The sequence below is a fragment of the Schistocerca americana genome, chromosome 5, assembly GCF_021461395.2.
Source record: "Schistocerca americana isolate TAMUIC-IGC-003095 chromosome 5, iqSchAmer2.1, whole genome shotgun sequence".
Classification (NCBI taxonomy): Eukaryota; Metazoa; Arthropoda; class Insecta; order Orthoptera; family Acrididae; genus Schistocerca; species Schistocerca americana.
In genome coordinates, this window is record NC_060123.1 from 648,648,926 (window position 1) to 648,674,516 (window position 25,591).

A 25,591-nucleotide genomic window follows, 5' to 3' on the forward strand; every position below is an offset into this window, starting at 1 on the left:
GATTTTCTCGTCATGGTCATTTTGTGAGACGTATGTGTTAGACGCCCCTGCAATTCCAACAGTAAACGTCTCCATAATGCAAAACGGGTCGCTTGTAGAGTCTGCCACAGAAAAACGTTTAGCATCTCCGTAACGCCGCCATGCTTACTGAATGTTCTTGTGTCGCAGCGTGTTACTCATTGTTGAATTTTCTCTGTTTCCTCTATTAATCAAACATGGTATGTGTGCACACTGATGAGATACACCCAAAAACTTCCACCTGCTTCGTATATCGTCGAGCAGTAAACAAAGAGACAAAGTACGTTCTTATAGAATGTTCGAAACGATATGAGGTTGAATCACGAGATATTGTTAAAGTCAAAAGTATAGTAGAGCGTCTGTCTGGAGCGACTGAAGATGAAATGGCCATATGCATCTGCCAGTGGAAAAGGCAGGTGAAAGACTGATCTATTGGAAAAATCCAAAGGGACTATAAAATTCACCAAAGAAAAAAGGTTACTGCTAGTATCTTGTTATTACGCCTGCCTTGGTAACATTAATTACATAATTTTTGTCTTCAAATGTCTTTACGCTCAATTTAATCGACTAACATGTCGACACCGGTCTCTTATTATTGTACATTTTAATTTAATATCTGCCATTCATTTAGTAGTAATATATACACTCATGCTCATAAATTAAGGATGACTGCAGAACGTGGTGCCACAGAACGTGGCACTACATAAAACTGGCGCTAATAGAATACGCACATAGGGAATACGCAAGACACAGATCTGTAAGTCCACGGTATCGTTGATAAGTTGAGAAAACCGTCCCGAAACACATGTGCTACAAAACGCCAGTGTTTACTGCGCATGTAGCCCGACATCAATATGGGATATGACCACCATGCACACGTACGCATGCCACACAACGGTTTGGCATACTCTGGATCAGGTGGTTGAGCAGCTGTTGGGTTATAGCCTCCCATTCTTGCACCAGTGCATGTCGGAGCTCCCGAAGTGCCGTAGGGGTTTGAAGACGTGCAGCGATAAGTCGACCGAGAGCATCCCAGACGTGTTCGATGGGGTTTAGGTCTGGAGAACAGGCAGGCCACTCCATTCACCTGATATCTTCTGTTTGGAGGTACTCCTCCTGGGTGGCAGTTCGGTGAGGCCGTGCGTTATCATCCATCAGGAGGAAGGTGGGACCCACTGCACCCCTGTAAAGGCGGACATACTGGTGCAAAATGACGTCCCGATATACCTGACGTGTTACAGTTTCTCTGTCAAAGACATGCAGGGGTGTACGTGCACCAATCACAATCCCATCCCACTCCATCAAACCACGAGCTCCATACAGGTCCCTTTCAAGGACATTAAGGGGTCGGTATACAGTTTCTGGTTCACGCCAGATGAAAACCCGGAGAGAATCACTGTTCAGACAATACCTGGACACGTCCGTGGACATAACCTGGGACCACTGTTCCAATGACCACGTACTGTGTTCTCGACACCAGGCTTTACGGGCTCTGCTGTGACCAGAGGTCAGTGGAAAGCACCTTGCAGGTCTCCTGCCGAGAAAACCATGTCTATTCAGTCGTCTGTAGACTGTGTGTCTGGAGAAAACTGTTCCAGTGGATGCAGTAAGGTCCCGAGCAAGGCTATCTGCGGTAATCCGTGTCCGTCTACGGGCACTGATGGTGAGATATCGGTCTTCTTGTGGTGTTTTACACAGTGGACGTCCCGTACTGTAGCGCCTGGACACGTTTCCTGTCTGCTGCAATCGTTGCCATAATCTTGAGATCACACTTTGTGGCACACGGAGGGCCCGTGCTACGACCTGCTGCATTTGACCAGCCTCCAGTCGCCCTAGTATGCTACCACTCATAACGGCATCAATATGTGTTCTTTGAGCCATTTTCAACACACAGTCACCAATAGCACGTCTGAAAAATTCTGCACACTTACTCGCTGCACCGTACTCTGACATGAACGAACACACCTCTGCGTATACGGACTGCTGCCAGCGCCACCGTGCGACGACCGCAGGTCAAATGCACCGCATGGTCGTAACCCGAGGTGACTTAAACCCGTAAACTGCCCACCAGAGCGTTGTTTCACCATGTATCAGCATTATCCTTAATTTAAGAGCATGAATGTACATTGCCTTATTAGGAGTCTGCAATGTTGTCTTTAATTTATTGACTCCAATCACATAGTAGGTACTCTGCACCAATATATTTCTTCCCACACTAGATACCAGATTTCATTTATTTTCACACACCTGTTCGAGTTTTAATTAAGATTTTTTACTTATTTTGATACAAAATTTTAAAATATAAACTTTGTTGATACTGGGCAGGTTTCAAAATTGGGGACAAACAGCAGGAAACGATCACTGAAAGTAACTAATACGAGGAAATTGCGTCCGAAAGTGCATGGTTTCCTTTCCATTCATGCAATATAAGGTACTATTTAAAATATGAAAAACCTCTCATTCCAAACTGGCATTGTTTGCATCAGTAACTCATTCGGTTCTGCTTACTGCTCAATTAAAAGTCATAAGAAACAGAACAACAAGCTCAAATTAGACTGATTATAATTTCCTTGCTTTGGCTTACTTGGCATAGCGAGAGAGGGTGCATTTACTATACGAAGCAAGACGCCAGTGTCTCCACACCAAGAAGTGTCCAGTCGGAGCCTCCGCATCACACAAGTCCGCCCCTTCCGATTTTCGTGTCCTCCCCTCCTTTCCTTTATTCTATTCTTCTTATCCCTCCCTTTTCCTTGTTTGTTTCACTCTTCCTCACCTCTTTTTCGCTCTTCGCAATACTACACACCCCCACCCCCAGAATATGCAACCCAGGGTACGTGCTCCGACTTGTACACGACTGTTACGCCACCGGCAGCATCATGACCGCGTCTTTTTTGTTTTTATGAAAATCTCTTCCAGTAGCTCAGTACTGAGATGGACTTTGGCACTGCAGACGAAATTTTGAAATTGTCCCTCTCGTGTAGCCGTTTTGTACTATATGTCTGATCGCACTAAATTTTTCGTACGTATTTTTGTATGAAATCTTATTCATGTTAAGAAAATGATTACAAGTGTTGAAAATCTGAAGTGTTTTGTAATATTTCCATGTTTGTTCTCATCTGAAAAGTACTGATCGAATAGTACTGATGGCTACATACTTGCTGATGAAATGTCTACCTCCCCTAAGCGTTACAGTCTTTTTCTCCATTCAAGTGTTATCCATTCCATACAGAACGTCAGTTATTAATGAAAGCAATAATGTCCCTTAATGTGTCTTCAACTTCAAGATCACTTAATATACTGAGTGTTTAACAATTCCTATTACATGTACTAAGGGATGTAGAGGTCAGTTAGCAACTCATGACCGGAAATGTACCGTTTGGATGCAAAATAAGTTAGAAAATCAAGTCACTTTCAAATCTCCCGCTACATGGTACGCTCACACCGGAGACAATGAGCGCTGGCCGGTGTGTCTGTTCCACGCGGTAACCACGCTGTTTGCTGCACAAGCTGCAAGCTGTGTCTGCAACGCATGCCTTCATACACACGGTCCACAATCACTGGTGTGCGTCCGGGAAGGCCCACAGCCGACCCCACCAGTTGCGAATGTACCAGCTTCTCGCAGCCGTCGTTGTTGTGGGCGAGACTGATATACAGTATGGCGGAATGAGGCGATCCGCAAAACGTCATCGATGCACGCGTTGTGAAGCTCTACTATTACGTTCCGTGTCGCAAAGCGGGAGCTTTGAAAGTGATCCAACCTTCAAATTTGTTATATACCCACAGGGAACATTTGCGGACAGGGATTGCTTATCAAAAATTTATCTACTAAGTTCTATCTACAACCTCTTGAAGATGCAATAAGAATTGTCAAACACCTTGTATTTGCATTCATTACGACGTTTCGGCTGCTGTCAGCATCAGATCCAAATTTACCACTTTTACAACAAAATTCAGTGTCAGTTGCCACAAAAAGTGCACCAAGGCATGATAAACGCATGACTTGTTAAGACACAGCTTTTGTTTCAGTTGAGACAGAACGTTTTCTCACGAGTTGTGAGTTTTGCGCTGATAATGGCAGTAATCGAACGTCATAAGAAAGAAACATATATTAATCGATTTAGATGAGTTTATACGCAAAAGTAACTTAAGCTTTCGGGAATTCCTAATTTTAGAACCTGTACACAAAACCATTTTCAGAAGCTGGTCACACCAATATGTATTTATGTGTAATATATCTATAAACCGTGTTTAACTATTATACGTACGAATGAAAAGAGCGAATAGAGGAAAATGAAACAAGCAAGTAATCCTAATAAACATATGTCTGGAAACCTTCCCCGATACGATATATGCAGAACAGCTGTCATACCAATGTTAAAACACCGTTAATGTGTAAGGCTATCTTTATTTCGAAACACTGCAAGCGAGATATAAATTACAAAGCGACTAACTGCTCTTATTTCATTTTATCATCATTCTAGACACCGAAGTATTGGTAAATAGCGTTACGACAACAGAGGTTTCGATCATGGCTTCCCAGGTCCCGGAACTTCCACGCGTTGGATTTAATTGTTTGAGGAAATTTAAAAGCTTTTAAAAGCTTTGTCGTATTCAAGCACTGCTGGTAGTGTCAATTAACTCCGGCAACGCATTGTGGACGGTTGTCAGTGCATTCAGAACACGTCTGAAATTTTTGAACGTGTACAAGCTTCGATGACGAGACGTTCTGCAGTCTACCTTCGCACGAACGGAACCGTGTGGAACTCTCGTTCTAATGTGCCTGTCCCCAAGTGCTTATATGCAGTTTTGATTCTCGGGGACTCTTATTACAGGGTGTCGATGTACTCAGTCGTAATACGTCGTATCGGAGAAACCATTCGTTTCCGGACCTTTATTTATTAGGGATAATTCCTTGTTTCATTGTCCTCCACTTTCGTTTGTACCCGTAATAGTCAAACTTCCTGTAGAAAAATAAGAATGAATTAGTTCTCAATTTGGAAAGAGAAATTTTTTCGCTCTAGAGTAAAATTCGGAAAAAGAACTTACGTCGTTTTTGCAATCGCCTATTCAGTTGTGTTTCACACTCTCACAAGCGGACCGCGCCCACTCGTCATCACTGATTTCTTCCAAATTTCTGAGTTGTGCAGGACTTGGCCAGAAATGAAAGTGACCGAAGTGGGAGCCCCAGGTGGCGACACGTTTAGAAGAAATGGCATTTTTGGCGTGGGTTGGGCGATGCATGAGTCATTCATGTTAGCGTGGTTTCCACGCAACGATTGGCGCAGCGGAAAGAGTACGGAACTGTAATCAGACGGTCGTGTCCCTATGTGGAAACTTTTTTTTATTTTCCATTTTTACATTACTTACACTGCAAATATAACGATACATGAACAGACTAATGGCTTAGTATACAGCGCAGTTATCCATAACCCTTTCTGTAAAATTACTGGCAACATTTTACGTAGGCCTACATGAGAATAGTGGTTCTTTTGGATCGAGGATTCAAAACAAGGTGGATGAGTTTGCGCGACACAAATGAATGTCATCATAACTTCCTCAAAATCTGGTAAAGTTGAAACAGCGTTATTCAAACATTCTTTGGCTGATGTGATAAAGATCTACGTGCAGGAAAACTAATTATTTCCGTTAATCGACTCGTGGGGAAGGCAAACAAACCCACAACTCTACGATGAGATATTTTCAAGACGAAGAAGGACTGTTATCGTGCAGTATTAAAGTGATTTCCGGTAAACGCACTCTGCTAGTGTAACAGTTCGATGTCCTTTTTTATCGTCAGGTAAAGAATTTGAACAAAAAGTTTGAAAAGTGATCTTATGTCATCGAGAAAGAAGAGGAAATCACATTCCGAGAAGACTGCATCAAATTACAGTGGATCACCAGTTATCCTCGCCAGTGCTTCGCGGAATGATTCGTTATGCATGTTTTGCTGTCAGACTTTTAGACGAGACTGAACCTTTCTTGAATGTAAACTAAGATTGTTTTACTATAGAAACTTTAAGCAACCATGTAATTTTAAGAATGCAGCCTTTATAACGCGTGCAAGATGCCTAGAAAATTTTATGATGGTACGAAGTTCTCGTGAACATCTTGTAATCCCTTCCTGGATATTTATCTCCAATCCCAAATTTTCCTTGGCCTCTTCTTTTCATACGTTTTACACAAATATTAGTAAATACCATATAATGAACATTATTTGGGTTTATTTGTATTTTAAGCAAGTAAAAATTGAAAATAAAAAAGAAACGACGCTCGTGGACGACCTCTCTTTCAAAAAATATGGAACAGTGTGGTGGGACAAAATTTATGTCTACCTTAAAACTCCATTGGAATATGGGCTATTTCATAATGATTTTCCCTAATGTAAGCCACATAAATATTTCGAGTTGTTACTGCATTGTGTAGGCCCTAAAATTTCCAAAGACAGGATCTCTTTTAGGAGAACTGTACCTGCACTAGAAAGTTAGTGGTCACTCCAAGTTTTGTTTGTTTTTGTCTGTCGTTCACGGTGAAAAGATGTCAATAAAAACACCATTTTCTTTTTCACATTTTGCATATCCCTTTCTAATAAGTGAGTTATCTCCTTCCAAGTGTCTAATACTTTCAGTCTGATTTTATAATAGCAGTTCGTATGGGCCCTTAAACATTGGCGTTCACCATAAAACTCTACTAGCTTTAATGTTCTCTCCATATTCGATTCTATAGTCCAATAGTTTTAAACACGATAAATACACACTCTTAGCGATAGCAGGTATCGCCTGCAGGGAAAAAAGCGACTGTCGAAATTAAGTTTTTGAGGACAGCCACATGTTGCAATCAGCATGTTTTATTGACCGTTTTCGCTCTTTAATTTAACAGCTAACAGCTGTACTTTAAACAGTAAATTCCAGAGCTTTTGATGATTGTCTTGTTAAAGTAAAGAGTGAAAATTGTCAATAAAACATACTAAGTGCGACTTGTGGCTGTCCTGAAATACGAGGGTTGGAACTTAAATAGTGGCAACTATTCATTCACAACCGATACAAAAGAGTGACATGTTTACACGTGTTACCATCCTTCAAAGTAGTCACCAGCGTTGTGTAGAATCCGTTGCCAACGATGTGGAAGGCGTAGTATACCATTAGCAAGCTTGCTCTGTTGATGGTGCGAATGGAGCGGTCTACTGCTTGTCGAATCTGTAGAACAGTTCTGAAGCGAATGCCACGAAGTGGTTCCTTCATCTTCGGAATCAAATCAAAGTCACAAGGCCTTGAGTCCGGGGAGTAGGGTGGATGGTACAGTACTTTCCAGTCCCATCGACCGAACAGAGCAGCCACAGCTAGCGCTGTATGTACCTGCGCATTGTCGTGCAAAATGATGGGTGGGTTGCGCAGAAAGTGTCACCGCTTCTTTCGCAAAGCTAGTCGCAGGTGATGCTCGAAAAACCGACAGTAATGCTGTGTACTTACGGTCTGCCGTGGAGAAACGTAATGGGTTAGGATAACACCATCACAGTCGTACACGAGAATCACCATAACTTTCACCATACTGGGGCTCTGACGCACTTTCGACTTTCGCTGCGACCCATAATGACGCCATTCGTTGGATTGGCGTTTCATTTTTGGCAGTAGACCGCTCCATTCGCACCAACAACAGAACAGGCTTTGCTCTCTGCTAACGGTATACTACACCTTCTACATTGGTGGCAACGGGTTCTACACAACGCTGGTGACTACTGTGAAGGACAGTAACAGGTGAAAACATGTAGCTCGTATGTATCGGTTGTGAATAAATAGTTGCCACTATTTAAGTTCCAACGCTAGTACTTAAATACTTACTCGTTTTCGAGACATAACAAATCGGTACTAAACCAACGAACTCTCGACCCGGCGTCTACAGTGTGAGAGGGGTCTCAACGCCAACCAGCCACCTCACTTTGATATTACTCGCAGCAGAGCAATAGCAACTAAGGCTAGCCGCTGCGTTGCCTCCGATTTGCTGTCCGTACATACTATGCAAATCTCGACCAAAGAACCGGTTGGTTGAGGTTCGTTGGCCTCGGTTGCGTACGCGCCTCAACACAAAGGGCTCATGCCTCGAATGACCCGCGTCAAAAGTTCTGTTTTCTCTAAACGCCTCGCTATCTGGAGTTTACACTTCCGTCACTGTCATTTCCGGCCAAGCCGCGTATCTACAGAACAAAGTGATTGTACGAATTCGGCAATGACGAGTAGGCACTGTTACCCTTGTCAGAGATGGGCTGCCGCAGCCCGCCGCGTGGTTCTCAACCTCACTGTTGTGCAGCTGGAACGCCGCGACGCAGCTGAAGGTGAGTGTGTGTGTGTGTGTGTCCTGCCGGCAGACGCACGCGGAGCGGGCGGCCGAGGAGTCGTGGCTGGAGGTGCAGCCGCACCCCGTCTTCTCGCCGGACGGCGGCAGCTTCCTGCTGCTGGCGCCCGTCAAGGAGACCAGCACGCACTCGTACACGCACATCAAGCACATCACCATCACCGAGCAGCGCATCGCCGTGCTCAGCCACGGCAACTACGAGGTGATGCGCATCCTCGCCTGGGACAACGACAACCACCTCGTGTAAGCACCAAATCACAGTCTCTACCTGAAACACTGTGGCTGTACACAGGAAGAGTCTCTACCGTGCGGTAAAACCTTTGCACGTTCATTGCAGTAGTTCGTCGTTGTTTCTGATCAATCCCCAGCGACAAAGTAGAAGTTCAGAATCACTACATTTACATGGGCTCCCGAACCCCAAACCTGCAAACAGGCTTCCCAGTTCCACTTTTTGTTGCATGTGTAAAACACAGGGCCGTGCCGAGGTAACCCTGCACCCCTGACACAACTGCGAAAGCTTACTCCCTCCCTCTCCCCTCTATAAAATTTTGTGGAAGTTTTTCTACTCTCAAATGAACACGTCTGCCATTGCTAGCCCATCAATGCAATATAAATTTGGTTACTGAATTTAAAGTGGTTGTATCTTAAAACTATACTTAACAAAAATTCTGCATGTGGAAAGACACTGCCGCGCGGGATTAACTGAGCGGTCTAAGGCGCTGCAGTCATGGACTGTGCGGCTGGTCCCGGCAGAGGTTGGAGTCCTCCCTCGGGCATAGGTGTGTGTGCTTGTCCTTAGGAAAATTTAGGTTAAGTAGTGTGTAAGCTTAGGGACTGATGACCTTAGCAGTTAAGTCCCACAAGATTTCACACACATTTCAACATTTGCCAAGGACTGCGAAAATGGCTACGTAATGAGACATGACAGAAGAATTAGCGCAATGCTGAACAAAGAAATTGAAGGCTTTTTTTAGCGTGTGTCAGTTTAATTCGCAGTAGAACAACACAGAAATAAGTAATACATTAGCAACGCCAACTTCCAGTGTTCTTAAGATACAGACGCTTGAGAACGGCCGAAGTGGCCGTGCGGTTCTAGGCGCTACAGTCTGGAACCGAGCGACCGCTACGGTCGTAGGTTCGAATCCTGCCTCGGGCATGGATGTGTGTGATGTCCTTAGGTTAGTTAGGTTCCATTAGTTCTAAGTTCTAGGTGACTGATGACCTCATAAGTTAGGTCGCATAGTGCTCAGAGCCATTTGAACCATTTTTGAACAGACGCTTGAGTAAAGGAGCCAATGAATCATAGCAAAGCATACTTTTTAAGGCCCCATGCGCAAGCCAATCAGTGGGGCGACTCGTTCATTTAGCGGGACTGTCCCTATCCGTTCGCCTATGTGTGGGCGATAGGTTTGCAGTCGGGTGTGTGGTCCAGGTGCGTCGGTATCACTAGCGAACTTCTACCTGCTAGCCCCGACCGCTACTTTCCATACCACAATCTGTCAGTGCAGGCATGTAGGGTCCGCCAAGCAGTCGCCATTCTCCACACACAATCGGACGGGTCAGCGAGTGCGTCGGTACAGTGGTCGGGCTGTGAACAGGCAACTTCACACGAAGGCTCAACTTATTGAATAAGCAAAGTACAGGGTGATCAAAAAGTCAGTATAAATTTGAAAACTTAATAAACCACGGAATAATGTAGATAGAGAGGTAAAAATTGACACACATGCTTGGAATGACATGGGGTTTTATTACAACAACAACAAAAATTCACAAACTGTCCGACAGATGGCGCTGGAGAGCAAAACTGCTACCGTGACGGGAGAGAGGTACGCCAATACGTTACAGAATCGCATCATCCCCGGCCTGGCTGATAAACACCTGCTGGAACGTACGATGTTTATGCAGGATGGCGCTCCACCCCATATTGCTAGACGCGTGAAAGATCTCTTGCGCGCGTAGTTTGGTGATGATCGTGTGCTTAGCCGCCACTTTCGTCATGCTTGGCCTCCCAGGTCCCCAGACCTCAGTCCGTGCGATTATTGGCTTTGGGGTTACCTGAAGTCGCAAGTGTATCGTGATCGACCGACATCTCTAGGGATGCTGAAAGACAACATCCGACGCCGATGCCTCACCATAACTCCGGACATGCTTTACAGTGCTGTTCACAACATTATTCCTCGACTACATCTATTGCTGACGAATGATGGTGGACATTTTGAGCATTTCCTGTAAAGAACATCATCTTTGCTTTGTCTTACTTTGTCATGCTAATTATTGCTATTCTGATCAGATGAAGCACCATCTGTCGGACATTGTTTGAACGTTTGTATTTTTTTGGTTCTAATAAAACCCCATGTCATTCCAAGCATGTGTGTCAATTTGTACCTCTCTATCTCCATTATTGCGTGATTTATTCAGTTTTCAAATTTATACTGACTTTTTGATCACCCGGTATATATGTCTACCGATACGAAGACTAAAAATTTTCCGAAATATAGCTAACCAGCCACGAAGCGTTTAGTACCGAATTATTTTTATTTACACAGCAGATCGTATCACCCAAAACCTACTGCATATCCCGTCCAAATCCTCTTTTGCTTGTTTCCTCCACTGTCACGTCTCTTTGCAATCGGCAGTCGGCAAAAATCGGCAAAAAATGGAAGTCTTCGGTCGAACATCATATTTACTTCAGCACTCGCTCGCTGACCTTTGAGATTCTACGATACAGTAGCAAAGTAGCACCAAGATCTCCGGTGTTGAACATGAGCAAGCTGTGTAGATGGTAGCTGCACTTCGACATGTCAACCATGTTAGGGACAGACGTCTGTTTGGCAGTAGGAATTTATTTATGAAGTTACTTGGACGAAATGACACTGCAGAAACGAGGCAGTGCCTACATGGCGTGTACAACTGTAGACTAAGGGAAAACGTCTTCTCGTAAGTAGAAGATACGAACACAAGGGTAAGTGAACTCACGTACCTCTTACACTTACTACTAAAAATCATCTTTTGCTCCATCAGTTTTTGCTCGCCTTCGCTGCCTGCGCCCTTCCGGCGGTTCATCTCGTCACATCCTAGGTACGACCCTGGTAACACCCTAATATCGAAATTTAGAAATTCGGTTCTGGTTGCAAGAGATCCGATTCCACAATCAGTTTTCGGCTCCACATTATCTCTCTGCCATATTTCAGTCGGCTGGTTGCTTTTTAAAATGTTGGTTAGTAAGAAGGAAGTAATTTACTTTAGAGTGAAGAAGAAGAAGAAGAAATTCGTATATTTAATTGATGAAAGGCGCAGTTTTTAATTTCTGAAATGGAAAGAGATAACTGAATGCTGATGTACGCTGATGAGCCAAAACAATACGATGACCTGCTTATGAGTGTGTGGCATGGATATGGCAGGTCGGTGGCAGCTTTCCGGGGGTACGTGGCACCTGGCGTCTACACACCAATTCCCGTAAAACAATGGCCAGTGATTTGTGGGCGATCGGGCTCAGATCAGGCGAATTTGTAGTCCAAGTCAACATGATTTCAATATCATGTTCCTCAAGCCACTGTAGGACGATTCTGCCCCTATGAAATGAATAGTTATTAGATGGAAGATATCCTCGTCGTCGGGAAAGACATCAAATGTGAAAGGTTGCAGGCTCACAGCTGTCAGGGTGCTTTCTGTTACTACCACAGGTCTCATCGAAGCCCAGGTGAATAGCTTAATACTGCCTCCATGGGTCTGCGTCCGTGCAGCAGTGCAAGTTTCCCTTGGATGGCGGCGTATCCGGACACAAATTGTTGTAAAAAAAGAAACGTGATTCGTCCAATTAGATGAGACGTTTCCACTGATACACGCTCCTATATCGACGACCCCGTGTTCACTGCACTCGTAACTGACGATGTCTTTTAGTCAGCATTCGAACACACAGGGATCATCTACTGCGGAGACCCATTATCAACAATGTGCACTGGACAGCGCGTTCAGAAACACTTGTGCCTGCACCAGCACCTTACTCGGTTACCATATGTGCTTCCCTATCGCGATGGCAATTACAACTTCACCATCCAGCCTCTCGCTTTTAGTGGCAAAAGATCGCGTAAAAAATCAGTGGTTGGTGACAAAACTTCACTAAGTCTATCCTCAAGATGAAGCACATGTCTTTGCTCATCAGGAAGTTTTATAGCTAGTCTCGAGAACGTCGTAATGTGAAAATGTTCGACCAGTTATGGCTCCGTATTTTAGCACTACCCTTCGGTGTCCAGTGTGTGTAATACAACAGTTTTGCACACATTAATTGGAGTGCATGAGATTTTTAAACATCAGTTCTTCAGGATTTTGAAACATCTCTTTCTGAATAATCTCTCCCACCTTCACCTCAAGATTTCACTGACATCCATAAGGTAAAATACTAGCTGAGTACCCAGTGTTCCCCAGGAATGTACTTATTCCACTTTATTCGTTCATCTCCTCCTTCCCCCTCCTTCTGTACGTCTCCTCCTCCACCCTCTGATCATCTCTTCACTCCCCCCTCTCTGTCCATCTGCTCGCTCCCCCTCTCCCCATCCATCTCCTTCTACCCCTCTCCCTGGCCATAAGCTCCTCCCCATCTCTGTCCATGTGTTTCTTTCCCGCTGTCCCTCTCCTCCTCCCCCTCTCTTTATTCCATCTCCTTCTGCCCCCTCTCTGTGTCCATCCCCTCCTCTTCCCTTTCCCTGCCCATCTCCTTCTGCCCCCCTCTCTGTCTGCACGTTATCACCCCCACTCCAATAGGACGTTGCTAGTTCAACAGTATTTCTTTCCAGATAGTGAGTAATTTTGTTGAAATCGATACAGGTGTTTAGGAAGAGTTTTTTTCCCCATGAGTTTGGCAGCGTATGCACATGACACACATACAGTGATCAGCCAAAACATTATGACTACTGCCCACCGCGACGTCGGATGCCGCCTGGTGCCGTCGCGGGCATGTGACACGGTAACAAATGTAGGTAAGGGAAGCAGACACCGACGCAGGATCACCTTGGCGAAGATATGGTCTGCAAATGGGGGAATCCATTGAAATTAGCGACTTTGACAAAGGGCAGATTATTACTACGCAGAGCCTCCAAAAAGGCGAATCTGGTCGAATTATCACGAGCTACTGTCGTCACCGCCTAGGAAAAGGAGTAGAAGGACGAGGAACCTGCCGTTAGGAGCTAAATGTTTGGACGTCCACGACCCTCCACAGAACGCGGGGTTCGGAAGCTTATCTGCTCTGTAAAGTAGGATAGATGGTGATCTGTGGTATCTCTACAGAAAGAGCACAATGTTGGTGCACGCACAAGTGTTTCGAAGCACACCGCCCATCGCACATTGTTGTACATGGAGCTCCGCAGCAGACTACCCCTACGTGTTCACATGTTAATCCAACGACATCGTCAATTACGATTGCAGTTGGCACGGTGACCGTCGATCGATGGGAACGTGTCGCCTCTTAGGGTGCTACACTAAGTCGCTGGGCGTCGCCACAAATGCCGTCATCGAAGTGAACGGAGGCTCGAAACGTGCAGCGTGCCGCTTACTCAGACTCGCAGGAGTAATATTATGCTATGGGAGATATTCTCCCGCACTTGTATCGGACCTGTGGTAGTAGTCGAAGACACGCAGACAGCTGCGAACCACCATAATCCCTTCATGCTTAAAATCTTTCCCGAAGGCGATGTCATCTTTCGGCTGTTAGTTGTCCGCGGCTCGGAGCCAGAACCGTGCTACAGTGGTCTGAGGAGCATTGTAGGGAACTCACGTTGATGTCTCGAAGACCAGATTCGCCTGATGCAAATACCATGGAATCCATCTGGGTCGCTACTCGCCCACATCATCGTATACGCAAATCAGCGGCCCGTTATTTTCGCGAATCACCTGTCCTGTGCATAGGCATGTAATGCCGCATATATCCACAAACCTACCAACAAACTGTCGGATCCCTGATATGCAAAATCAGGGATGTATTTCATTCCAAAGACAGACAAACAAGCTATGAGGCAGGTGGTTATAATGTTATGGCTAATCAGTGTATTTAACACATCTTATACATATTTCTACACATATTTCACCTGTATCTCTGGCGAATTGTGCCTTGCAGTTTAATTTCCAAGCAGCCCAATGTTTATGACGTCATATCTCCTAAACTATGCGTCATACATTCATATACTCTTTTCAGAAACAGCCAGTGGTATACGTATATACTGTCTGAGAAATGTTTTGCGAATAGAGTGAGCAGTAGTGAAATAATAAATTGAAACGTCATGATTGACGTGGCAGCTTTGCTGCATGAACAGCGAAAATGTTGTAAACGATAAACTTTTTTTTCCTTTCAACATTTTGTGGCGGTTATCACTCAACCTTGTTAAGCTCTGGAATTATGTGTAAATTACTAACAGGGGGTGTCTCTAGTTTGGTACAGGAATTCGGTGTTGCAGTTGTATTTAGAAGCTTTATTTACCGCTGTGATTAGGATGGTGAAAGCTTACGATTGCGTTACTCTTAGTTAGTCCACTATCGGACTTTAAAAATATACTTGAGGTTCCCCAACAAAATGCATGAAATAATATCCAGGGTCACAGTAGGCACATCTGGCGGAAGCAGTATCTGGCCAGTCATCAGAATTACTTCTTGAGCTGCAAAATCAAACGTCACATGAATCACATTTTTTAATTCAGCAACACGCCCGGGAAAATTGTACGCTGCCACTTGCCAGGAATATTGAAGCATAGGCTGATACAGTGAAGTAGACAGCGGGTTGTGTACAATAGAATGCATTTTAATTATGAAAATACTATTTCCAAATTTAGTGTCAGTGTCATTGGAGAGAGTCCTTATAGACTCTGTTATCTTTCAAGCACATATGTTATATTGTCGGAGGAAATATATACCTCCAAAGGCTGACGTATTTTGTTGTTTTTGGCACAATGATCATGCATCCCATTCACGAAAAGTGATTTTAAATGGTGTTTTGACAATTTCCCACTTTTGCTAGCCACCAATAGCCTCTTTAGATTTCGGGCCGATAGCATTTTCTTGAAAACAAGTATAAAGTTTTATTCTTAGATATCCACTCATTAAAAGCGCAACAACTACTGCGTAATGATGAGTTGTGTTGTGTGCAGACGGGACCAATGAAATGGTTGATTTTTCGACTTTTTTAGGTAGTGTCGCACCGGGAGTTAGCTCATGTTCAAATCCACTATGATCAGTGTTCGAAATGCAGTGTGGCTGTATCTGGAAATCCGCTGTTTTCTAATTTACTTCTGCGACAAAACGGGCACCACACTGGCGAATATCTTTGTCTGTACATCTTTGGCAGTCATGATAGCAGTGTTGTGTCTACGGCACATTCTGCGTATTTCTTGAGACGTGCTATGAAAACTGCAGGATATTTAATCTTTGTGAGTCCAGTTTCTCTTCCTTTTTGCATTGCCCAAAAGTTCGGGTTCCAGTAATGACACATTTTCCTTCATTCAGTGCTGTGTTAAATTGTGGTAGAATGTGTTGTTTTATTTCGAGTTCTTCGATTGCCATTTTTCCCCGAAATGAATGTTCATTATGTCTTCTTTTCTCCAGATAGTGAAATATTACTTTGATGTTCGATGTGCTTTTTATAGGTGGATGTCTCTTCAGTTATGAGCTACAGGTCATAGCTTACGTGGAGGTGCACGATAATCATCATAAATATGTTTGAGAAGTTCTTCAGAAAATGTTGTAAAAATACTAACAGTATGGTATTTCTTTTCCGGTGGAGGCTCATAGTCACCAGGACTGTCAACTTTTCTTTGAGAAGTACTGTTTCCGCCACTGGCATTAGCACTACAATCTTGACACTAATAATCGCGTTATCGCCTATAAAGTCGTTTTCTTCATCCACTATCCTATGCAGCGCAACTTTAGTTGAGCAGTCATACGAATATTCATCTTTTGAACAACCAGATCCACCAAAAAAATGGCGAGAGTGTCATCATCAAGTACTACACCGTATTCCGTTGGAAGACGCCTTCTTAGCATGGATGCTTCAATATTTAAAACATTCCGAACATTAATGGTTTCGTTCATTTTCGCTGTTATGTATGACAATCCTGACACACGTATACTAAACATGTCAATTACGTGCTGAGTTAACTGACTGACAGGCGTGTTAAGCTACCTCCTCCAAGACTGCAAGCGCTGTTGTGTACAAACCAAGAGCAACTCAATCACAGGCCATTGCAAACGTGGTTAAATATGTGAGACTTGACGGACCCAGAGGACCGCACGCAGCTACGAGGCTTCTCCTTCAATGGGCTCTGTTTTCTTCTTCCTAATGCCAGTCACTCTGTGCCAATCTGCAGCAAGTCCTCATGGGTTCCATATCACCACATTTCTTTTGTCCTCTTTGGTATTCATCTACAGGAAGTAAAATCCATGGATTTCAAGGGCCCTCTGTGTTTATCCATCCGAACAACGTATCCAGCCCTTACAAGTAGCTTAACTTCTCATCAGGCCTACAACGTTTGGTCTATTGTAGATTTCATCCAGCTCATGTTATGATGGATCCTCCATTCACCAGTTATATCGTACCGGATCGTAGATCTTTCTTAATGCTTTTCGCTGGAAGAGGAGAAGATTATTTCAGTCTTTTTTCCAGACGTTCAGAATTTCGAAAGGTTACAGCCCTACTGGTTGAATCAATGTTTTGTACAGCTGAAGTTTGAAATTCCTTGGCAGACTGCGCGATTTCAACAGCTGATTCAGACTGAAGTACGATCGTTTTGCGGTTTGGTCCTCGCTTTGATTTCTGCCTGATACGATACGTCCCCTGAGAAGATCACCCACAGATATTTAAAATTACGAACCCTTTTATATGTTCCGGATCCAACTACCGAGGCTGGAGTGGGTCTCTTGAATAGTCATGAGTCCTTCTCATCACCAGATATTCGGTCTTCGATTAATTCACAAGACCATCACGGGATAGAATGGGTCAGATCTATATTTTGTAGCTGTAGAGGCCAGCTACTACATTCAGTCCATTGTGAGCTTTTTGTTGGTTGGTTACTAGGTGAGTTTTCCATGTTGGTTGCCACTCAAAAATTAGTCTAAGATATTTTAGTGTATCAGTTAATCTGATGTGACTGTGGTGGTCTAGCAGGTAGTGGACTACAATTGGAAGTCCCAGAACCAATTCTGGAAGAGGTGGGTATCTTTCCTCATCGCAGCTCTTTCAGCGCAGCTGCAGCTCCGAGTCCAGTCAGCCTGCTATCATATAAGTACTGCAAATCTTTCCTGTGGCCAGAAGGAGGTAGGGGCAATGGGCACACCATCCTGCGCCTCCTAGCGGTGCGACAACGAACGGCTGTATTCTAGCTACAATCAGGCCAATGGCCCTTTCACGGGCTCTTGCCACGGATTTTACATTTACAGTATTTTTACTGGATAGGACAGTTGTAAGTAATGAGATAGAAGTCACTGAGGCGGAAGCTGCCGGTGGTTCTTCCTATAATTGGTGCTTGGGTTTTAGAGGGGATTGTCTTGAGGAGCATATTTTGCAGGTACTATTTTCTTCCCTTTATTGTTCTTTCATACTCCTGCCCCGTGTGAGCATGGGTGGTCTGTCAGCGGCACAATTCTTCAACCAAGATACTATAAAAAATATCACAGGAGACCGCTACAAGCATAAAATACAGGGATAAAATATGAAGGTTACACATAAGAAGGGGAAACAATTGGAGTTAAAATATATAAAAAAGGGGGGGGGGGGAATTTGATGAGGCACGTTTACATAAAATCCAGATAATGATTAAAATGACACTCGATGATGACATAGCACATAAACAGTGGTGGCACGAATAACACAATTAAAAACGGCGTTCACAGTATGGGACGGCGACACTGAACGCACACAGCACCTATGTAACATACACGGAGAGCACCAAATGGTTCAAATGGCTCTGAGCACTATGAGACTTAACATCTTAGGTCATCAGTCCCCTAGAACTTAGAACTAATTAAACCTAACTAACCTAAGGACATCACACACATCCATGCCCGAGGCAGGATTCGAACCTGCGACCATAGCAGTCCCGCGGTTCCGGACTGCAGCGCCTAGAACCGCACGGCCACCGCGGCCGGCTGGCGAGCACCAAAACACGATACAGAATAACTGGATTAAAATTGGAAGGACCTACCAAGTGAGGGAAGGTCGGAGAGGAGGGAGACAGAAAAGCGAGAAGGTGAGAAAGGTGTGGAGGGTGGAGAGGGAGCAAGCCAGGAAGGAGCGCAAGGACTGGGAAAGGAGGATGAGAGGGGGAGGGAGTAGGATGGAGGAACTATAAGAGGGGAGGGAAGGAGAGGGAATCATAGGGAGGAATTGAAAGGGAGGGCCAGAGTTGGAAGGGAGGATAAATATTGGGGGGAAGCACATCATCCAGGGTGGGGAGACGCTGGAAGTTTCTTTGGGAGGGGAGGTGGAGGGTGTGAAGATGGAGAGATGTTGGGAGACAACGGTAGGGGCAGAGTGTGAAGGGGAAAGGAGACAGCAGGGGGTTAGGGGGATCAAGACGGCGGTTAGTGTAGACAATATGGATGTGTTTGAGGAAAAGGAGGAGATGTAGGAAAAGGATGAGGTCATAGAGAATCATCATGGGAGTTGCAGGTACTATTTTTTTCTTTATTGTGATTTTATTCCCCTGCTACATATGGGCAGGGAGAGTTGTCAGCGCCACAATCCGCCGCTCTTCAGCCGAGTTACATGACAACTAATACAAGAATAAGATGTTGTATATAAGGCGATAAAAAAGGGGGACATAAAACAGAGTAAGGGGAGATAATGGAGGTAAAAATACACTGACATAGAGACGTTCATGGGGGGACAATTAAAAAAGTCGACATAAAGTTAAAAAAGTTGGCGATTCTTAAAACACAAAGAAGACACTGAAGGCACACACACAGGATAAAAGTCGGCCACAGTATTAAAAACACTCCAGAACAACACACTTTAAGCCCACTTGGAGCACACACGATGAAGAATAAAACTGCCAGGTGGGAACTGCCGAGGGGGAGGCTGGAGAGGATGGAAAAGGAGGTGAGAGCAAGGTGCTGCAGTGGAGACAGCGGGATGAAAACAGTAGGGGCGTCAGCAGGTACACCAAGAGGCAGGGGACTGGTGGGGAAGGAGATGAAGAGGGAAGACAAGGCAGGAGGGAGTGCAGAGACACTGAAGAGGAGCACAAGAGAGGGAGGGGGAGTAGGAGGGGGAAGCCGCTCAGGAGAAGGGAGGGGGAGGAGAGGGAGCCCTGAGGAGGAGGCAGGAGGAAGGTGGAGTTAGAGTTGGTAGGAAGGGTAGATGTTAGGGAGCGGTAGACGGTGGAAGTTGCGTCGGGAAAGGAGGCGGAGGGTTTGGAGATGGAGGGAGGGTGGGACACAGCGGTAAAGGCGCGGCAACGGGCTGAGGGTGGAGAGGAAAGGAGACGTCAGGGGGTGAGGGGGATCAATGCGGCGGACAATACATAGTGTGCGGATGTGTTGCGGGTACTACAGGTCCCCACACAAAAATGTGGCCAGGCTTGCAGCACCTGCACCAGCTGGGGCGGTGCTATGCTTGAGTAGCTACGACCAGCAGCGCCAGCTGTAGCTGCAGCCACTGCCCTGTCGCAGGTACTACCTGGGCACGCACGACTCGCGGCCGGGTCAGCAGCACCTGTACGTGGTGCCCGACCCGTCCACGGACGACCCGCGCCGCCTCGAGCCGCAGTGCGTCACGTGCGACCCCAGCGGCCCGCTCTGGAGCTCGCGCTACTGGTACGCCAACTGCTCCCACTTCTCCGCCGCCTTCGCCCCCGGCGGCCACGGACAGCGCTTCTACGTGCTGCAGGTCAGTTCCGCATGCTATGCTACACGGAGGGACTCCACAGCAGGCTCGCTCTAAGGGGGTAGGGCGTCAAACTGGCCGACTTGGAGCAGGACAGCCAGCACAGGACATTTTAATTTCCACTGTCTATACTTTTACAAATAAATTCATTAAACTTTGTCAGTGTGACCAGGAAGGATTCAGGATTCACACTCATAGCAGCGGAAGTTCAAAAACATAACAAAATAATTTTTTTTACATCTGAAATTACATCATTTTTTCACTTACTATTGGCTGCATTTGTTGCTATAGGTACTTTTTTCTTCATAAGTAAGAGAGACTGTTCGATGAATTTTACACAGCATACAAACCATACTTACAGGTGTCTAAAACTCTAGAATCTATTTCATTTATGAAAAATGAATGTTCTATTACGTTTTAAAATATATGTTTAGAAAAAAATGAAATTTCGTAGTTTATTATCTCAATTTTTACCACAGTTTTTGTTATAACCAGGAATAACACAATAACCTCTTCAGTCTGGTTTATTAAATCACAAACCACATTTTAACAATTATGTTAGCCAAGCGTCTACCCAGGCTCACACTCAGTAGTAATGCATAATTAAAGTTTGGTTATACCAATGTCCAAATGTGCATTGTGGGGTGCACGTCCCGTAATTATTCCCAAGCCCAGTGAAGTTCAGTCTCTCCAAGTGAAGTCGCAAGATTTCCGCCGAGCAGCCAGGTAACCTCGTGTGGTGCGGCGAGTCATCCACAAGCAGCTGGAACACGGCGTACTGCACTTCCCGATGAGAACTGTCGTTTGCGGCGGCGGCCGGGTTTATATAAGGCTTGCTAGTTAATGGAGCCGTCGGCTGGGGTCGCTGTTTCCCAGGCAAAACCAATCGCAATGTTTCCTGGCGTAGCCAATTGCTGTGTGCTGACAATCGCGCGCTCGCGAAGGCGGCCAGCGATGGTAGCCGTGAGCCGCCCGGAGAAGTGTGGCCAGCGATGTATTTCTCGGCCACGTAAGGGAGCGTGCGTGTGAAGGCGGCCAGCGATGAAAGCAGCGGGCCGCCCAGAGAAGTGCGGCCAGCGATGTATTTGGCGGCCGCGTACTGGAGCGCGTTGTTCGGTGATTGTTAGAAGTGGTGTATACCACAGTTTTTAATAGATTTGGAAAATTCTAGAGTTTCATACACCTGTATGTATGGTTTGTATGCTGTGCAAAATTCATCAAAGAAGCTCTATTACTTGTGAAGAAAAATGTACCTATAGCAACAATCCAGCCAACAGTCAGTGAAAAAAATGATGAAATTTCATATCTAAAAAAAATTATTTTGTTATGTTTTTGCACTTCCACTGCTATGAGTGTGAATCCTGAATCCTTCCTGGTCATGCTGACTAAGTTTTATGAATTTATTTGTAAAAGTATAGACAGTAGAAAATAAAATGTCCTCTAGTGTCTCTCCTGCTCGAAACTCGGCCTGTTTGACGTCCTACCCCCCCTTAAAAACTCTCTAGTACGCTTAGCAGTAAAACTGAACATTGCACTACCACATGCACTACTTTTTTTCAACCTGCGATCGGTTGCGAAACAGCAACCAAATGAAAATCAAAAATATTTTGTCTACAAAATTTAGCTACACCTTCCAGCTATTTCTCTACATAGTCCCCGCACCGACTTGGACATTCACCACAGAGTGGTACCAACTTTCCAGTACCCTCGTCATAGACGGCAGCAGCCTGTGATTTCCGCTAATTCACTACCCTGCTCCACAGCTTGTTGTGTGTGCCCAAATGTTGTCCTCAATCCACGAGGTTCATGTGAATGAAGATATTAGAACCAGAGGGAGCCAAGTTCGGGCTACACGCTGGGTGTTAAAACACTTCCCATCGGAAACGCTGCAGGTGTCTCTTCGTTACCTCTGCAGCGTGCAGGCAACGACTGTCATGAAGATGAAAACGCACGACAGTTATGTCATGTGGGGTGTATGAAACCAGGCGAAAGCTTTCAGCAGGCACGTCGCTCCTGGCATGAGACGCTATTTTCTAGTCATCTTTACGTGTTAACTGTGCGCTCAGAACTGAAAAGTGCGACGTGACGCGGTAGACAGCTATACTAGAGACAGAGTTGCGCAAATTTACACCGGATTTTCGATGTGTTTTTAAGTTCGTGGTCTGTCGGAGCTTGAGAAAAAATTGCCCTTCGTATCTATTACTGCTTTACGTTTTTTAAACAAAATAACATAATTTATAATTCTATCTAACACATTTCTTTCAGTCTCTCTTTCTTCTCATAGTAAATTATCTAACCTTTCAGAGGCCTCTATTTCTCTGTGCAACGGTGTTCTACAATGGAAGCTTTGCTCTATTAACAATGGGTTAAATACGAAACATATTGTAGATACTATCTCTATTCCAGATGCAAAATATCCTCGTGGTCATGTTAAGTACTCAAAGTCGATCTCTTTCATGAACGTCAGTTCACTAGCCTTTATTTCAAAGTCTAATTTCAAAGTGTATTCTCTTTAATCTTGGGTCCACAGTTGCGATTAATTCTTTGAATGACTCTATAATGCCTCGAGCTGTTAACTTTTAAGTTATTTCCGTAGGATTGTACAATTTCGGTCTTAGGCAATTTACAGGCGCCTGGATACATGACAAATGTTTACATTCACAGAAAGGGCTAAAAAATATATCCAGGTTCTCCAAATCGGAGGGGCAATGATAAGCTTTTCGCTACATCTGTTGTAAATTGTCACCTCTGCATTTCCTTCTCTGGGCTACAGCCTACCTCAGCAACGCCCCTCATCGTGTAGCGTTATGCACTGAAGCGCCAAATAAACTGGTATAGGCATACGCGTGGTGTCACCGCCAGACACCACACTTGCTAGGTGGTAGCCTTTAAATCGGCCGCGGTCCGTTAGTATACGTCGGACCCGCGTGTCGCCACTATCAGTGATTGCAGACCGAGCGCCGCCACACGGCAGGTCTAGAGAGACTTCCTAGCACTCGCCCCAGTTGTACAGCCGACTTTGCTAGCGATGGTTCACTGACAAATTACGCTCTCATTTGCCGAGACCATAGTTAGCATAGCCTTCAGCTACGTCATTTGCTACGACCTAGCAAGGCGCCATTACCAGTTACTATTGATGCATGTACCGTCAGACCGATGTTCACCAATTATGGATTGAAGTTAAGTATTCCAGAAGCTACGTACCGTTTTTGCTAGTCTCAATTCCTTATCATTTTCCAGACCTCACGCCAGCCTGCGTGAGTTTAAAAGCGTGCCCTTCGGCTACCTCATAGTGGCTTGGCTGTCTTGCGAGTCCACAAAAATACGTATATGTAAAGAGGCAGAATACGGTGCTGCGGTCGGCAACACCTATATAAGACAACAAGTCTCTGGTGCAGTTGTTAGATCGGTTACCGCTGCTACAATGACAGGTTATCAACATTTAGTAAGTTTGAACGTGGTATTATAGTCGGCGCACGAGCAATGGGGCACAGCATCTCCGAGGCAGCGACGAAGTGAGTATTTTCCTGTACGACCGTTTCACAAATTACAGGAATCCGATAAAACATCAAATCTCCTACATCACTGCGGCCGGGAAAAGATCCTGCGAGAACGGGAACAATGACGACTAAAGAGAATCGTTCAACGTGATAGAAGTGCAACCCTTCCGCAAATTGCTGCAGATTTCAATGGTGGGTCATCAATAAGTGTCAGTGTGCAAACCATTCAACGAAACATCATCGATATGGGCTTTCGGAGCCGAAGGCCCACTCGTGTACCATTGATGACTGCACAACACAAAGCTCCCCTGGGCCCATCAACACCTACATTGGACTGTTGATGACTGGAAACACGTTGCCTGGTCGGACGAATGTCGTTTCAAATTGTATCGAGTGGATGGACAAGTACGGGTATGGAGACAGTCTCATGAATCCGTGGACCCTGCATGTCAGCAGGGGACTGTTCAACCTGAGGGAGGCTCTGTAATGGTGTGAGGCGTGTGCAGCTGGAGTGATATGCGACCCCTGATACGTCTAGATACGACTCTGACAGGTGACACGTATGTAAGCATCCTGTCTGATCACCTGCATCCATTCACGTCATTGTGCTTTCCGACGGGCTTGAGAAGTTCCATCAGGCCAATGCGATACCCTACACGTCCAGAATTGCTACAGAATGGCTCCGGGAACACTCGTCTGAGTTTAAACACTTCCGATGGCCACCAAACTCACCAGACATGAACATGTTGAGCATATCTGGGATGCCTTGCGACGTGCTGTTCAGAAGAGATCTCCATCACCTCATACTGTTGCGGATTTGTGGACACCCCTGCAGGATGCATGGTGTCAGTTCTCTCCAGCACAAATTCAGATAATAGTCGAGTCCATGCCACGTCGTGTTGCGGCACTTCTGCGTGCTCGCGGGGGCGCTTCACGATATTAGTTCTGTGTGCCAGATTCTTTGGCTCTTCAGTGTATGTTGACTGGCATGGCTGACATCGGATTCCACAGCTCAAACTGCTGAACCTGGGTACCGTACGTGGTACAGTGTAAACCGTTAGTATGCTGTCTGGAGGGAGACCGATCAAATGTGACAGCACAACACAAATTCTTTAGCCAAGTCTTCAAGGAGAATTTCTTAAGGGTTGCACCGGAAATTAAAACATGCTTCTCACTTTGTTCTTCCTGTTGATGCTGAAGTTATCGACCAATGACCAATGACCAATGACTCAGTACCGTAGTATCCACGTCACCGGGCACTTTAATGATATCTACGCCGCAGTTATGAGTAAGGTGTCGTCATCGAGGTCAATCGCTCGACCAGTGTGTTGGTTTTTGCAGATGCTATTCTCTTTGCATGCGGTGCTTCTCCCTAACTTGGTGTCTTCGCTCTGCACCTCTCTCATATCTAAGTTGTTTATCTGTAGACGTGGTCTTACCGTTGTTCGAATCTCTCAACTGAGGCCTATTACTGTGAGCTGCGTCTCGTTGCTTCTGATGCATCTCGCTATGTTTCTTTTCCGATTTGACTTTTTGCAATCTTTTATTTTCATTGCGCGTAACTTGCAGATTGAATAATTAGGAACATAAAATTACGATTTAGAATTTTTTTTAATGATGACCAGTGCGACGTTCCCTTGGCAGTGGCAGTCGCCTGAGAACGAGTGAGTCTTTTAAGCCATTTTAGTTAACATCGGGTGCAATGTTTATTAATGGTACTCACGTTACGACGACACTTTTCCTAGATCATGTCGCCATCTTCATACACTAATACTGACACATTACATCAAATAAATAAACAGCCTCCCACATATTTTATCCAGCTGTTTTTATCTCAGTAGCAACAGTCCACCCTTTTAAGTAA

The 25,591-nt window shown here is 45.0% G+C and overlaps 1 protein-coding gene across 3 annotated transcripts in view; it reads left to right on the forward strand.

Moving 5' to 3' along the window:
• LOC124615803 (inactive dipeptidyl peptidase 10) overlaps positions 1–25,591 on the forward strand; it is a 1,404,300-nt gene that overhangs the window by 1,264,447 nt on the left and 114,262 nt on the right. For all 3 annotated transcript variants that reach the window (XM_047143937.1, XM_047143938.1, XM_047143936.1), the window contains exons 12-13: positions 8,378–8,607; positions 20,014–20,230. In XM_047143937.1, the coding sequence (XP_046999893.1) occupies positions 8,378–8,607; positions 20,014–20,230 (447 nt within the window). The remainder of the gene's footprint in view (positions 1–8,377; positions 8,608–20,013; positions 20,231–25,591) is intronic.